This window comes from Lissotriton vulgaris, chromosome 1_1 (genome assembly GCF_964263255.1).
Source record: "Lissotriton vulgaris chromosome 1_1, aLisVul1.2, whole genome shotgun sequence".
In the NCBI taxonomy this organism is placed as follows: domain Eukaryota; kingdom Metazoa; phylum Chordata; class Amphibia; order Caudata; family Salamandridae; genus Lissotriton; species Lissotriton vulgaris.
This window is the reverse complement of record NC_141685.1, coordinates 837904380-837919689: the sequence shown is the minus strand read 5'-3', so window position 1 is coordinate 837919689 and position 15310 is coordinate 837904380. Positions and strand designations below refer to the sequence as shown.

General features: G+C 44.9%; 1 protein-coding gene across 1 annotated transcript in view; it reads left to right on the top strand.

The window, feature by feature from the left end:
• Positions 1-14387, top strand: part of LOC147747989 (guanylyl cyclase C-like) — a 679125-nt gene extending 664738 nt beyond the window's left edge. The window contains exon 27 of the mRNA XM_086957579.1: positions 13859-14387. Coding sequence (XP_086813705.1) covers positions 13859-14033 — 175 coding nt within the window. The 3' untranslated portion in view covers positions 14034-14387. The remainder of the gene's footprint in view (positions 1-13858) is intronic.
• The last annotated feature ends 923 nt before the right edge of the window (positions 14388-15310 follow it).

Genomic DNA, 15310 nt, shown 5'->3' with positions numbered 1-15310 from the left:
ATAGGGTAACGTCAATGAAACTCCGACACCAGTCGCGGAGCATGCACCCCGGACGCCGGCTCCCAAGAATTCTCCTCAGGGCCATACCCCTTCCAAGACACCAAGTAACAGAGGCCCCTACCCCTTCATTTGGAATCCAGGATACCATCCACCTCGTATTCTGGACCTTCCGGAGCAGCAACCGGAGGAGGCGGCTGATGCCTTTGAGACGAAGAGGGTTTCAACAGTGACACATGGAACACCGGATGTGTCCGCAAATGCCTTGGCAAACCGAGTCTCATGGCCACAGATTGACACGCCGCACAATGGGAAAGGGGCCGATGTATTTAGGATTGAAAACACTGTACTTTCGAAATCTGATGTTCCGTGTGGACAACCATACCAGATCCCCCACTTGGTACAGCGGGCCTTTTCTTCTGTGTTTATCCGCAGCTCCCTTGTAAGCCACCTTAGAAGCTTGGAGACTAGCTTGGGCTTTTATCAACGTGTCTTTGATGTGAGATACCCTCTCAGCTGCCTCAGGCACTGTCTGTTCCCCATGAGGATGAAGAAAAGGAATGAAGCATGGATGACGCCCATATGTGCAATAAAAGGGGGAGACCCTAGTGGCACTATGAGTGGAGTTATTATAGGCCACTTCTGCGAGCCACAAATATTGCACCCAATTGTCTTTACCATGATCCACATAGCATCTTAGGAACTGCTTCAGCGTTTGATTGAGACGCTCAGTCTGCCCGTCAGTTTGGGGATGAAAGCTGGTGGATAGGGCTGTCTCAATGTGTAAACATGAACACCATGCCTTCCAGAAACGTGCTGTGAATTGAGAACCCCTGTCCGAGACTATAACAGATGGTAGCCCATGCAACCGGACAACATTTTCCATCAATAAGCATGCCAATTTACCAGCAGAAGGTACTTGAGGACAAGCTATGAAGTGGCCCATCTTGGTCAAATAGTCTATTACCACCAACACCGCAGTGCACCCTTGATCCCTTGGAAGACCCACCACGAAGTCCAACGAAATGCGTTCCCAAGGAACAGAAGGAGTGGGCAACGGTTGTAGAAGCCCAGCCGGGCGTCTATGATCCGTCTTCGATGTTTCACACACCTCACATTGTGAAACCCATCCTTTAATGTCAGTTCTCAAGGAGGGCCACCAACACTTCCTTAGGAGCTGATCGATGGTCTTGTCCACCCCCATGTGACCCACACTAGGCGACTCATGGCACCATCTGTACACTTGTTTACGGAGAGGCAGCGTGGGTACCAATAACCGCGCATTCTTTACTGGATATCCATCCTTTATCAGCCATTCAGGATGCCTGCGTATCCACTCCTTCCAGTATGCAGTCTTAATACCCATACTGATTCCCTGTAGGAATGCGTCTGGTTGGATAACACATATCCTGTTTGCTGGGTCAATGATGGCCTTTTCCTCTAACCTTTCTGATGTTTTCTGCGATGATTGTCTTGTTAATGCATCAGCCTTTCTATTCTCCACCCCGGGACGGAATGTGATAGCAAAATGAAAACCTGAAAAGAACAACATCCACCGGAGTTGTCTCGGTGTGAGGAGCCTAGCTGATGTCATATACTGCAAATTTCTGTGATCAGTATAGACAGTCACCATGTGTTTTGCTCCCATCAAAAAGTGCCTCCATTCGGTAAATGCCGTCTTTATCGCCAACAATTCCTTTTCGGCGATGCAATAATTGGATTCGGCCCCATTCAATTTCTTAGACATATATGCAACAGGATGCATCTGCCCTGTTGAGTCATGTCTTTGCGAGAGAATGGCCCCTATGGCAACATCGGAGGCATCTGCCTCTACGATGTAGGGTTTCTCCGGGTCTGGATGCGCCAATACAGGTGCCGACACAAACGCTGCCTTCAACGTTTGAAAAGCCTCATCAGCTGCCTGCGTCCAGTTGAAGGTCTGATTCTTCCTTAACAGATGCGTAATAGGAGCCACCACCCTTGAAAACTGTTTGATGAAGCGTCTATAAAAGTTGGCGAAGCCAAGAAAACACTGAATGTCCCTGATGTTTTGAGGCACAGGCCACTCCTTGACAGCTCTGATTTTTCGCTCTACCATCTCTTGTCCATGGGGACTGAGCATTACCCCCAGAAATTCGACGGTGGTGACATGAAAGTCGCATTTGCTCAGTTTACAGTAGAGACTATGCTGTTGTAATCGTCTGAGAACCTCTTTGACATGCTGAATATGTAACTCCACCGACTCTGAATATATCAAAATATCATCTATATAGACGACTACGTAACGGTCCAGTATCTCTCGTAGCACATCGTTCAAGAAATACTGGTACGCCGCCGGGGCGTTGCATACTCCAAATGGCATGACCAAATATTCGTAAAGACCGTATCTGGTTTTAAAGGCTGTCTTCCACTCATCCCCCTTCCTCATTCTCACCAGATGATAGGCGCCTTTTAAATCCAACTTGGTGTAAATGATGGCGGTCTTTACTTGTTCCAATAATACATGGATGAGAGGAAGGGGGTAACGGTTCTTTACTGTGACTGCATTCAAAGCTCTAAAGTCAACACATGCCCTCAATTCTCCATTAGCCTTAGGTATGAAGAAAAGAGGGGAGGCAGCAGGTGATTTAGAAGGCCGAATGAACCCCAATCTAAGCAGTTTATCCAGATACTCTCGTAAGTGAACGTTCTCTGGCTCAGTCAGCGCATACAACCGTCCACTAGGTACAACTGCTCCAGGGACTAAATCTATTTGACAATCGAATTGTCGATGAGGAGGGAGTACTTCAGCTTGCATCTCATCAAAGACCCCGGAAAAGGCCTGATAGACCTCTGGCAAACTTACTTCTTTTTCGGCTGCTGTAGTTATATGCACACTGTTAGCCAGAGAGAAGAATGGTCTTGGATTGTATTCAAAGCAATGTTCCTTACAATACAGGGAATTCATAGTTACAACACCTTCTTCCCAATTGATATCAGGGTTGTGCAGCCTCAACCATGGTATTCCTATAATCAAGCCATAATGAGGTGCCTGTATGATACTAAACCTCACCCTTTCTTGGTGACTTCCGAATAACATGTCTGTTTCTTCGGTTTGGTAACTAATGGGGCCTACATCCAGTTTTCGTCCATCAACTGCATATACCTCTTCAGGGACGGACCTAGAAACAATGGGTATACCTAATTTTCTAGCCTCTGTTATGTCCATAAATAACCCTGTGGCCCCTGAATCAACCATGGCCTGTCTCTCGACCCATTCAGACTGCACAAACAACCTGATCTGTATGAACAAATGGTTCCTTCCCACAACATCTGTCAAAAGTGAAGGGATGACCGATCGACTCCAAGGAACCCTTCCATTACCCTCAGAGCCCTCTAGTTTTCCGTCGGTTTATCCACCACTGCAGATGCCCCCTTATTGAAGCTGAATCTAGACATCTTAGGCTTAACAGGGCATTCTCGAACGAAGTGCCCCTTTTTGCCACAATATAGGCATAGCCCATTCTTTCTTCTCTGTTCTTTCTCTGTCAGGGTTAACGCTGCTCTCACTGCCCCTATATCCATTGGTTCGACACCTGTACCAGGAGAGCTATCAGTGGGTTTAGACGAAACATAAGAAGGTATTGTTCGACTCTTTTCTTTCTGATCACCCTTTCTAGCCCTCATCCTATGATCTAAACGCATTGCCAGATTTTTTTAATCCTCACACGTAGCCGGTTGTGGGTCAATTTGGGCTATGACGTCCTTCATTTCTTCACTTAAACCCTGGTGAAACAAAGATGCCTGTTTGGCTTCCGGCCACTTGGTTTCTGTGACTAGCCTCCTGAATGAGTTCAAGTAAGTTAACAGGTCTTGATTACCCTGTTTCAAAAGCAACAACTCTCTATCTGTAGTATATGTGTCTGCTCTTCTGTCGAACACCTTTACAAACTCATCCCTAAAGGCCTCCCAATCATGTATGATGGGGTCGTTTCTTTGAATTAAAGGCACTGCCCATTGTGCAGCATCACCGGCCAAGTACGAGACTAGAAATGCCACCTTGGCCTGGTTGGTGGGGAAAGATCTGGGTTTGCAGGAAAAATGCAAAGTGACTTGGGTTAGGAACACTTGTATGGAACCTGCATCCCCCTTGAATCGCTCGGGGTTAGCTAAAGGGATGATAGCCGGCATCTCCACCACCACTGCATTGGTCGGAGGTGTTCCCGCAGTACCTGCACTAAAAGGGTTTCTCTGTATGTTATCAAGCCTATTACGTAACTCTGCTGTCTCTTGTTTAGAAGAATGGAGTTCCTCCTGTACTAACACCAATGCTGCTAATACATCATCCAATGAGGCCATTATTACCAACAACCCACTGATCGGGAGGACGTGTAAACTTGGGTCGGATATTCTGTTAACCTCCAAGAACTCGGGATCAGCCGGCTGATGTAACAAGGCCACCTCCTGATCTATCCGAACCCAGAAAGCTATTATAGCCTGGGCCCAGGAAGGATCAAGCAAGGGCAGAAGAACAAAATAATAAACAGGGAGGAAAGGATGGGAACAGCAGGGAGGGAGAACTGTAATGACAAGAAAAGAGAAAATGGTGATCGTCTCAATTCTTGATATATACTACACAATAATGCTCATATAATCACATAACCCTATACCTGTAAATTAACTAAAAGAAGGCCCTGTAGATACTGTTCTGTCCCCTCTATATGGTCCGAGAATTGTGTTTGCATCATATATAACACCACCTGTAATACACAAATATATGAGGGCTTAGATTGGAGGGTCTGACTCCCTGACAAGTATGTAGGAGGATTACTATGTACCTACCAAACTACTCTGATGGAGTCAATAAGGGTCTGTGTACTAGTTGAAGTAGCCAACTTCCAAATAATAGAAAAAATGCGAAGATGTATAGAACGGGTTACGTCACCCAAAGTAATATAAAGGCTACAGTACCTGATTAGTAGGCTCAAGTCTGTATATTCATGAACGCGGTGCTCCCTGCATGAGCCGGTGCAAGAAGGCTCTGCCAACAGGGACACCGGATGTGACAGCTTAAGGAACGTAGTGCACCCTGCACGAGCCGGTGCAAGAATGCTCAGCCAACAGGGGTGCACTTAGAAAGAATACAAACTAGGCGTTCCCCGCATGAGCCGGTGCAAGAAGGCTCTGCCAACGGGGACGCCAAGAAAACAAATAAATGACGACACTTTAGCGCACCCTGCATGAGCCGAGGAAAGAAGGCTCTGCCAACAGGGGCGCGGTCAGATACGATCACAGGAGAAAACTTGTTGAATCACAAGGCGAGACGGAACTGTACTAAGTATGGGCGGAAAATCCGTTTCGCTCGCGGATTTTGCGGATTTTCGGTAAATTCGCAATCCGCGAGATTCGTGAATCTCCAGCAAAATCCGCAAATCCGCGAGCAGCGGATTTTATGGCTTGCTCGCACTGTTCGCGTGAGTTCGCGGCTTCCCAGTACAACTTCGCGCCCCGCGAATAAGCGCTAAATTGCAGAAATACGATCTTAGCAAAACTGAAACTACTTACCAGGTTCAAAAGTTCAGGCTCATCATTAGTAGCCATTTCCTGTAGTGCTTCCTGAGGGGCTCCTCCAGAGTTCAGTTGCCTACTTGCAACTATTATGTGACCCTGCTCTGAACCTCAGAATAGTTACACATATGCCACAAAGGTCCTGAATTACAGCTAAGGGAGACAAGCAGGAGCCAGGCTGGAAGTTCAAATCCATTAATCAGCCCCTAATTCATTATTGTCAGTTGGGGCAGGGCAGGTGTTGTAACTAATTTTGCAACAATGAAAGCACTTAGCAAGTGCAAAAGATCACTAATCAGGAAGCACTAAGGAAGCAGGTGCCAGCTAAAAAAATATTCTGTGACACATTAATCAGCCCCAAATTAATTCAGGTCACTTGAGGCAGGGAAGGTGTGCTTTGCTTTGCCACAATAATGTACACTGACTGGACAACCAGAGGGTGCTGTGATGAAACAGAGGGTGGCATGGGTGGGCCAGAGAGTGGCATGAGTAGTCAGAGAGTGGCAGTGGTGACAGAGAGTGGCAGTGATGAAGAAGAGTGTCCCAAACAGGCTGGACACGTAGAAACAACAAGTTCGCAAAACTTGCGACCCGACAGGTAAGTTCGCGTTTGCGAAATTGTACAAAACCCTTGCGAACTGGCAGAAACCCGCGCGAACACAAAAAATTTTTTGCGGATTGCGAGTTCGCAAATCCGCAAAATTCGCGAACGCGAGATTCGCAAAATTCGCCCATGCTTAAACTGTACACAGTACAAAAGAGTGAGGCACCGCCTCAATCGCACAAGCCTTACGAGGAAACTCCGCCTCTGACACAAACCTCTAGGCTGAAAGAAAACCACTGGCAGGACGAAATCCGCAACGTAATCAGGAACTCCAAGACACGAAACACACCTCTCCCGGTCCGGAACCAAAATATCCGACATCCCACGTTGTCGACTTCCTCCTTTTATCCTCCGCCCACGACTCCAAGGATTCTGGGATTTGTAGGTTTTTCGTGATAGTTCTGAAACGGGCGCTCTTTCAGGATGCGATTAAGCGTTTGACACACTCAACCCTCTCCACTAGACTTATTCCTTTACCTGCAGCTTCGGCGGGGAGTAAGACACATCTTTCCAACATTCCCTCAATGAAGCCCCCACACTAGCCCTGCTGAATCTGATCCTACAAGCCACTTCACCGGAGCACGTGGTCTCCAGACTCTACCACACCACATAAACACAGTGGGAAGTGGCCCCATGTTCCTCCTGTGTACACTGGAACAAAGAACTCGGTGAGGAGCTCACAGATGAGCAATGGGAGTACTGCTGCTCGCAAACGGAGCAGGTCTCGGCGAGTAGCAGAATCTGTATAGCGCTCTTTAAATTTCTGCATCGACTAGATTATACCCCTGTGAAAATGCATACGTTTGGACTGCGAGATACGGATCACTGTGGCAGATGTAGATGCCCGAGAACCGATTTCCTACACCTGACCTGGGAATTCCCTGCGGTGAATGCATATTGGGGGCAGGTCTTCGATGTCCTAGCACAGATGACAGCTATTCCCTTACAACCCACTCCACTGATGGCACTCCTTGGGTACATTGCAATGGTGGCAAAGTCCCAACGTCGCTTTCTGTCAATAGAATTGTTGATGGACAAACGCTGCATCACCTGAAGATGGGGTAGGGGCAGAGCGCCGAAGTTCAAGAAGTGGCTCTCTGATCTCACATATTGTCAAGAGAAACACTGCAATTATGCCGAGCAGCTTCCTGTGGCATCTCGGCCCAGGGACATTTTGTGTTCCCTGACAACCTACCTTGCCGCCCTGCCCTCGGCAACCTCAGATGCTGATGGAAAAGAACGTGTAGCTTAGGCCTTTAAGGACCTCTTACGCATACACTGCGCTCTGCCGAATTTTGAAACAATGCCTCAACGGTGCTCTCCTCCTGTGTATTCTTGATTGTATCAGGACTGTGATGGGACTAATGGGACATGCTACGTTCCAGGTTGGGCGTGTCTAGCCCCCCTCTTCTTCACCAGAGACTGTTGGCAACGGGGATGTTCCAAGTAATGGGTTCACTATGTGATGCCTCTGAATGTAATGATTAATGCCTGATGAATACTGCTGATATGTATAAATATGATTGCTCCTCATGTAATATTCACAAGTCTTTGAAATATTTAAAAAAGAAAGTAAAAAAAAAAGTTTAAAAGCATGAGCATTAGTACCCCAGGAAATGATAGAGAGAGAAATTGTTTTGTAGACATAATTCACGACTTTTTATCCAGAATCACTTATTTTCATTTGATATACAAATGATGGATCATTTAGCAATTATATGTAGCATATACCAACAGTTAATTGTCTAAATGCCTCTTTCATTACAATAATAAATATGCATTATCCACCTGTATGGAGGCCTATGTGGAACTACTCACCGATAACCTCATTAAAATTCACTAATATGCTGAGGATGGACAACACTTGAAATTCTCCACCACTCTAAACAACCTACTCCTCTGACACCTTCTGCACCTCATCTCAAACTACATGCTTATCACCTGCCTGAGGCTCAACCTCCACTAAGACAGAATTCGTGTGGTTTGCTAAGAGCAACAAATCAACAACTAACCCAACCCTGGGTGAATGCGATGGACGTGGGCAGATTCATACCCCAAATGTCACCGAATGCCAAGCCATTTGGTTTGAGCCTGAATACCAAACTCACCTTAAAGGAACATAATGACAAAAAAGTAACGATGGACTGGTATCATAGCGTTTTACTAAAGTGAAACCATTCCTGTTAGAAAGTGACATCAAACAGCTGTTGAAACTCTTGTACTTTTGCTTTTAAATGGTGGTTGATAGCTCCCTACTCCACTACCTCCCAAAGTCTGCACTGGTCCCCTCCTAAGGGCATCTGGCATGTCCCAGCACACCTCATCCACAGCCTAAAGACGCATGACCACATCACCTTGTACTAATGAAACCCCACTGATTCGCCTTGTCTGCCCACCACCTTCAAAGCCAGCTGCATCATTTAGAAAGACCTCACAACCACCACCCAGCATATTGGCCAACATGCTTACTATCTGTAGTGGCTATTAGCACACCCGCAGACAGAGCACCATCAGGCTGGGAGCAAAGAAGTGCAAAAATAGAAAGAACAATAACATAGGCCATTGTCATCATATATTCACCAATGATATGGAACAACATCCCACTGCCACTCAGAATTGCCGAACTCAGCTTCAATTTAGCAAAGATTTGAAGGCACAGTGCTTTGATTAATACTATATTATGATGCAGTAATAGTCCACTTCCGCACGTGAAACCCAGCTACTTCTCCAATGTTAACTCTTTCTTTGCCTTTGACTCTTTAAAGCTCTCTGCCACGTTTTGGCTGTACAAATGGCACATAAATACATGCACAGACTTGTATCAGCTTGCTTTGCAGTTAAGTCTGCATTTTCTGAAATTGTTTCAAATCATTATATTGGTTTACAATTAGATTGGAGGAAGTGACCTGTCATTTTTGTTTGTCTTTGGGTGTTTTCATGGATTTTTCAAAACAGATTTCTTGAAAAAATCCAAGTTGCATAGTGCGTAAGGGTAAGTGGGTGCATAGTGCTATTGCTTTTGCCACCATTGTTGTGAATGAGACATAAAAACAGATCTTTGATGGTAACAGAGCAAAACACCAGTGTTTTTGGGGAACTAAAGTATGACACCACAATTTTGGTGTAGGGGGAGAATAGTATTGAGGATTTGTCAGGCATGACAAGGTGATTTTTAGGTCTCGCCTCCGCAGCGCACATGCGCTGCAGAGGAAAGAGACCTTTAGCCATCGGTAGAGCTTTCCAGTAAAAAACGTGCACGTGTTGCATTGCTTCCAATGGCAACGCGTGCACGTCTGGCTATTCACTTGTGGGAGCGAGCAGCTGGGGCCAAATATTATCAATTATCGGGCGCCAGCCCCTCGCTCCCGTGAGGGAATCGCGCCAGCCCCCTCCTCTCTCCCTTCCCCCCTGCTCCCATCGAAGGCGGCGCGCGCTTGTAAGTGTTTAGATTATTAAACGGTATTGTGTATATGCCGTAGCTCCTCAAGCTGTTGATTTATTTTTGGAGGAGCAATTTCAAAGAAAATATAGCAGCACAGTGGCTACTCCAGCCCGAGGGTCCGTTGCCACATGCTCTGAGGTAAATCCCCTCGCTCGGCATCTGAAGGAAAAATGTAATGCTTGTGGAGTCACTGGCAAAAGCAAACACACCTCTCTGCACCTTTTTAATTAAACGTTTTAGGACCAGCCAGTTAGTAATGGGACCCCTTTCCCCTCTACGATGATGGACCCCTTCCGTTCCTTGCAGGGCCACGCTCCACAGGGAATTGTTGTCTTCCCCTAATAATGAAGCAATTATCACAGTTTGCAACCCTTTCCCGGCCGCGGTGAGCGCTTTCCCTCCACCTTCACTCTCCCGCGCTCTCTCTTGAAGCTTCCCTGCAACAACCAGCAGCATTTCCCATAGTCAAGCAGCAACTAACAGCATCCTCGTCTAGCCATGCAAAAAGAAAAACGCCACTAACCTACTAAACATGCTTTATTTAAACACAGAGCACGTCCTTCACTTTTACTTTCCAGGCCGCGGTGAGCGCTTCCCTTCCACCTTCATTCTCCCGCCCTCCGTCTTGAAGCTTCCTGCAACAACCAGCATAATTTCCCACAGTCACGCAGCGAGTGCCTCAGGTGCTCACAACCAATCAAGCAGTTCAACACATATTCGATTGGGCAGTAGTAAAGTGCGGTGATCTTGCATTCATCGGAAGAACTCTTATTACAGGTTGGCTAATGGAGTTCTTCTTTATTTCCCGTAGGTTTTAGAACATCGAAGATTGTGGTGCGAGTTTCGATTGGATGAAGCTACGTTTATTGATTGTTTCATTGGCTGTGGGGGTTTTCTGGGAAGTGGCTTAGAAATTGTACCTGCTGGACGTAGGAGCTTCTGTATGAATAGAGAAGGCAGGCATCTTATTGTGGAAGGAGTGCTTTTTGAGCCTACATCATAATGAGTGGGAGCCCTTGTCTAAAGCAGCTAAAAGGACACCCCAAGCAGTTTGAACAGGAACGATGGTGGTGACTAGGGCCTTCAGAGCTGGTTCTTTTGGTCACCCTGGGTTCCGCCCCGTATTAGCTTCTGTGGCACCTTCTGCCTTCTAATAGTCATCCGACTCCTGCGGCGAAAACACATTTCCTCCCACGGCACTTCCCTGACTAAACCGCACCCTTCTTGTTGTTCTTGCTGTTCTTGCATTTCCACTCATTGCAAAAAGGGGTGCTGGACGACTGCCTACACTCGAGCGTTTCCCTGAGCCAAAACAATAGTCCTAAATTATAATTCTCGTGACATCACTGGACAAAGGGCACAGGGACTGGTGTCACTCCTCTCAGTTTTCCTATTTAAAACGCCATGCCCAGTCACGTAGCATGAGTGGGTATGTTTACATATGTTTTCCTCCAGCGTTTAAACTGTTGGGTCTTAGCACCGAGACCATTTAAACAAAACTTCAGTGGGTTAAAGCACTTACTGCTTACTTCAAGGTTCACAGAATGCCATTGTCATCTACGCTATTGAGCTTTACGGGGACACAGAGTACCAGATTCAATTGAATTGGGTGGATTTTTATCAGGAAGCCTCCCTATTCTTGTTACTTACACCATATAAACTATGGTGAAACATACAAACTATCACAAAATAGTGCGGCCCGCCTACTCTATAACCTCCCTCGCTGGCAGTCAGCGAGGAATGCCCTAAGGGAGCTTCACTGGCTCCCTATAGTGGCAAGAGTACAATTTAAGGCTATGTGTATCCTACACAAAGCCTTTCATCGCACAGGTCCCGCCATTCTGCATCCCTTGGCTACTCCCTACGTCCCGTCCCGTTCCCTCCGTTCCTGCACCCTCCGGCTGGCCACTTCTGCCAGGGTCAGGAAAGCTCGATGGGGAGGCCGCTCTTTTTCCCATACTGCGGCCAAACTCTGGAACACCCTCCCTCTATCCCTTCGAGGCAACAGTAACCACCTGTCCTTCAGGAAAGCCTTGAAAACACACTTGTATGTCAAATTCTGCTGACCTGCCCTGAGCCTGCGTTAAGCAAATTCAGTCACAAGCGCTACGAGGCCTCCAGGTAGTTTAGCGCTATACAAGTGCAATTTTCATTCATTCATTTCATTCATTCATTCATTCATTTTCATTCTTTCATTCATTCAGAACATAGCTCAGTCCTCTTCCTTAACTTTGACTCACTGCTCCCTGACCTGGTTTTAAACAAAGCTCAAGTTTCACTGACAAAGATAACACCAAAAATTCACCGACCAAATAGAATAACCCTAAATCTGAGCATTCTCACTTCCCTTTGGAATGTTAACTAGCCTCCATCTTTTGGTGTCAGATATGAGCGGCCAATTAATACTCAGGTAACCTAGCAAGAATTTCTTTTACAATGAAAAGTGACTGTGTTCTCAGAAATGTTCATATGACTTTAGAGGGGCAACAGTTATCAGATGACACAATGCTAATTGGACAATGTTTACCAGGTCTAAACTTTCACCCACACGCATAGTGCTGCTGCCCGTTTTGTTGTTGTCATCAGTGACCTGGCTATCATTCATGCCATCAAAAGTATGTGACATAGAATTTTAAATTTACACTTCTCCTGGTTATTATACTGTCTCTTTAAATTCCCTTATACTCTTTGTGGACTTTTTGAAGAGATTTAATGTCTGAGCTTCTAAGATATAAGTGGCACAAAGTAAACATGCAGCTATCATTTTGAGGTGTATAGCCATTCCCTGCTTGGTCGACCTGTTTGAGAAGACGAGAGAAAATTGTTGTGTGGCTTGAGTTTGTGGGTCAGAATTGGAAACATCTGCTCTAGCGTGTAAGATTAACATTAAGAAATGTGACCAAATTGTGAAGAAATAACAAGTGATTTACTACCATCCCATGCCAGTGCTGGCATCCCATGTCTGTACTGGCATCCCTCAGCAGCACCAGTTCCCATAATCCTATTGCAGGGTACATTATCTGTCCGGTACTAAAAGAAGTCCTTCCCTTGAGAGCCAAAACAGAACAAAGGCAGTTTAAGGAGCTACAATGATACCAGTTCTCTGCACAACGGTATATCTTTGCAGACTATCTAAATGAGGTCTGAAAGTAAACTTGGGTAAATAATGCTTCGAGACTATGGAGTGTGGGAACTCAAGCGATCAGTGGAAATTGGAATCTTTAATACTCCGACATGGGATAAGGAGAGGCAGTGGGACACTTTGCCCTAAAATGCATTGTATACAGTGGCAGTACCTGCAAAATTTTGCGGTGTATTAGGCAAATCTTTTTAAGCATTTCTTTTTTAAACGTTGTAGGCACGAAAGGGCTTTTATTTTTAAGGTGCTTCGGCATGGAGATGTATACAGGGCCATAATGTTAGCACCTCCAAGGAAGGACCACATGTAACACTTTTCATATAAGTTTTCAACATAATACACATCAGCCACAATACTCTACAACATAGCCAACATAGTCAAAACTTCAAGATAAACACAATAGGTCCCAAAAGCGAGACCTATTGGCTATGCCAATGCTTGTTTTGTTGGGGGCAGCATAACAATTGAAGGTTTGAGAAGGTGGGTACGATCAGAGTAAAAGATAAGGCATGACACGAGAAATGATGAAAAAAGCATGACACAAGACATTTAATGGCAGAATTAGCACATTGTATTAGTAAGAAAGAAACCTAAAATATGCCCAGTGAGTATGTTGCACATTACCCTAGAGTTACAAAAATATATGAAGGATATCTTCCTTAAAAGATTTGTATATCCATATGGTTATGCAATAAACCTACAGAACAGAGCAGGAGATGCTTAATCTCAAATACTGTTCCTTAGATAGAGAAGAAAAAAAGCCCTCATTTAATACAAATGTTTGTTCATTGAGCATTGGTCTATATTACCAAAGTCATGTCACCTTTTCAATGGACAGGCCTGTATTCAGAGTATGCATAAAGAGACTTGGCAGTTGAGTCAGGAGGGATGTGAAGGTACAGCCAGCAACCATTTTTAGAATATTTGAATTGTTTTTCCATTAAAGTTTGGCAGCCTAAGGCAGGGTCCTTGTCTATCAGGCAAAGTACAATATTGCCTCGTCTGGCAGCAGAGAATATGTCATTAGTGATAGAATCGGACCATTTAAGAACTCATCTTAGATGCTGAGGAGGGTTATGAAGCAGCACTGTGCAATGGAAGATAACCCATTGTTTGGTCTCTTTTACAGAGAAAATCAACAGAGACTTCAGACTGAATTTGAAGAGAAGATTGCTGAGTCATTGGAGAAGCGGGAAAAGGAATTCATAAATATTCAAGAGCCTGTCCAGGGATTGAGCTTTAAAGTGGGAACACTGCCATATCTTCAACTGGCCACAACAGAAAATGTTAGTACATACATGTGAGAGTAGCTGGTTAGCAAGCACAGCTGCAATGTAGGCCTCCATTGGAGGTGAAAGTCAATCAAAGGCAGCCATCAATGTACAGAATATGTGGATCTGCTCACTGTAAATTGAGATCAATATATTGTATATGGAGCACCATAATTCCAACAAGAAGATTGATATGAGCATATATTCACATTGTCAAAATATTTACATCCGCATTGTCAAAACCAATACTGCTGTATGATATCGACAAGGCTCTAGTACTCAAATTGCTAGAGTTAGAATAGTATGTTTCTTAGGTTATGATCTATACCAACTGGTTACTGGTTATGTCATTTGAAAGGTTTTATCGATATAAAAGTGTTTCAGTATCAATCTTGTCAATGCCATGGTAGTCAACCTCTGATTCAAATTGTGCTAAAATGTAATATGCTTTAAACCGGTACAAGCAAACACAACTATTGTGGCCATATATTATCTTGGCATTTCACACTTAGGGTCTGATTACGTTCCTGGCGGATGAGATACTCTGTCACAAACTTAAAGAATATCCCATCTGCCGTATTACAAATTCCATAGGATATAATGGAACTTGTAATACGGCAAACAGGATATCAGTCATGTTTGTGATGGAGTATTGCATCTGCCAAAATCATAATCAGGCTCTTAGTATCCTAACAGAATCCAATTAGTCTCCTGCCATTCCTAACCCAAGGAATACGTCCCGAGACCCAAGGGCGTCCTTATCTGGGATGTACAAGCATTACCTCAAAAATATTTCCACCTCAACATCACTTTGCCAACAAGTGCATTTGTTGTAAACACCCCCTTCTCACACTTTACTCAAAAATAGTTGACCACATACACAGCAAATCGGCATCCCAGCAACCATTACACTCAAATTCTCCTACGTTTGTGTTGAACACGCCAGCATTAACGGAGAAAATGAAGCAGTATTTTGCTTAAACTTACTCTAGAAGATAAATACGCTTCTCCACAAATGAGCTCTGCACCGTCAACATACATAAACCTGTCCAGATTGAACTACAGAAACAAGCTACTGAGGGAGCCCTGCAAAAATAGACATGCATCTGTCAAAGCAGTTTAGCACGTGTGCCAACCTCTATTGGCTCATTTCTGAAAGCAGTCTGTCTAATCCACAAACACCACAATATCCTGAGCTATCTGAAAGAATAATGAAAAATGTCCTAGCATTCGTAAAGGAAAAGTTTCAATTCTATTAAGGACACTGAGGCAAGGATTATGCTCAGCTTTCTATCCTTTATTTATCTCTT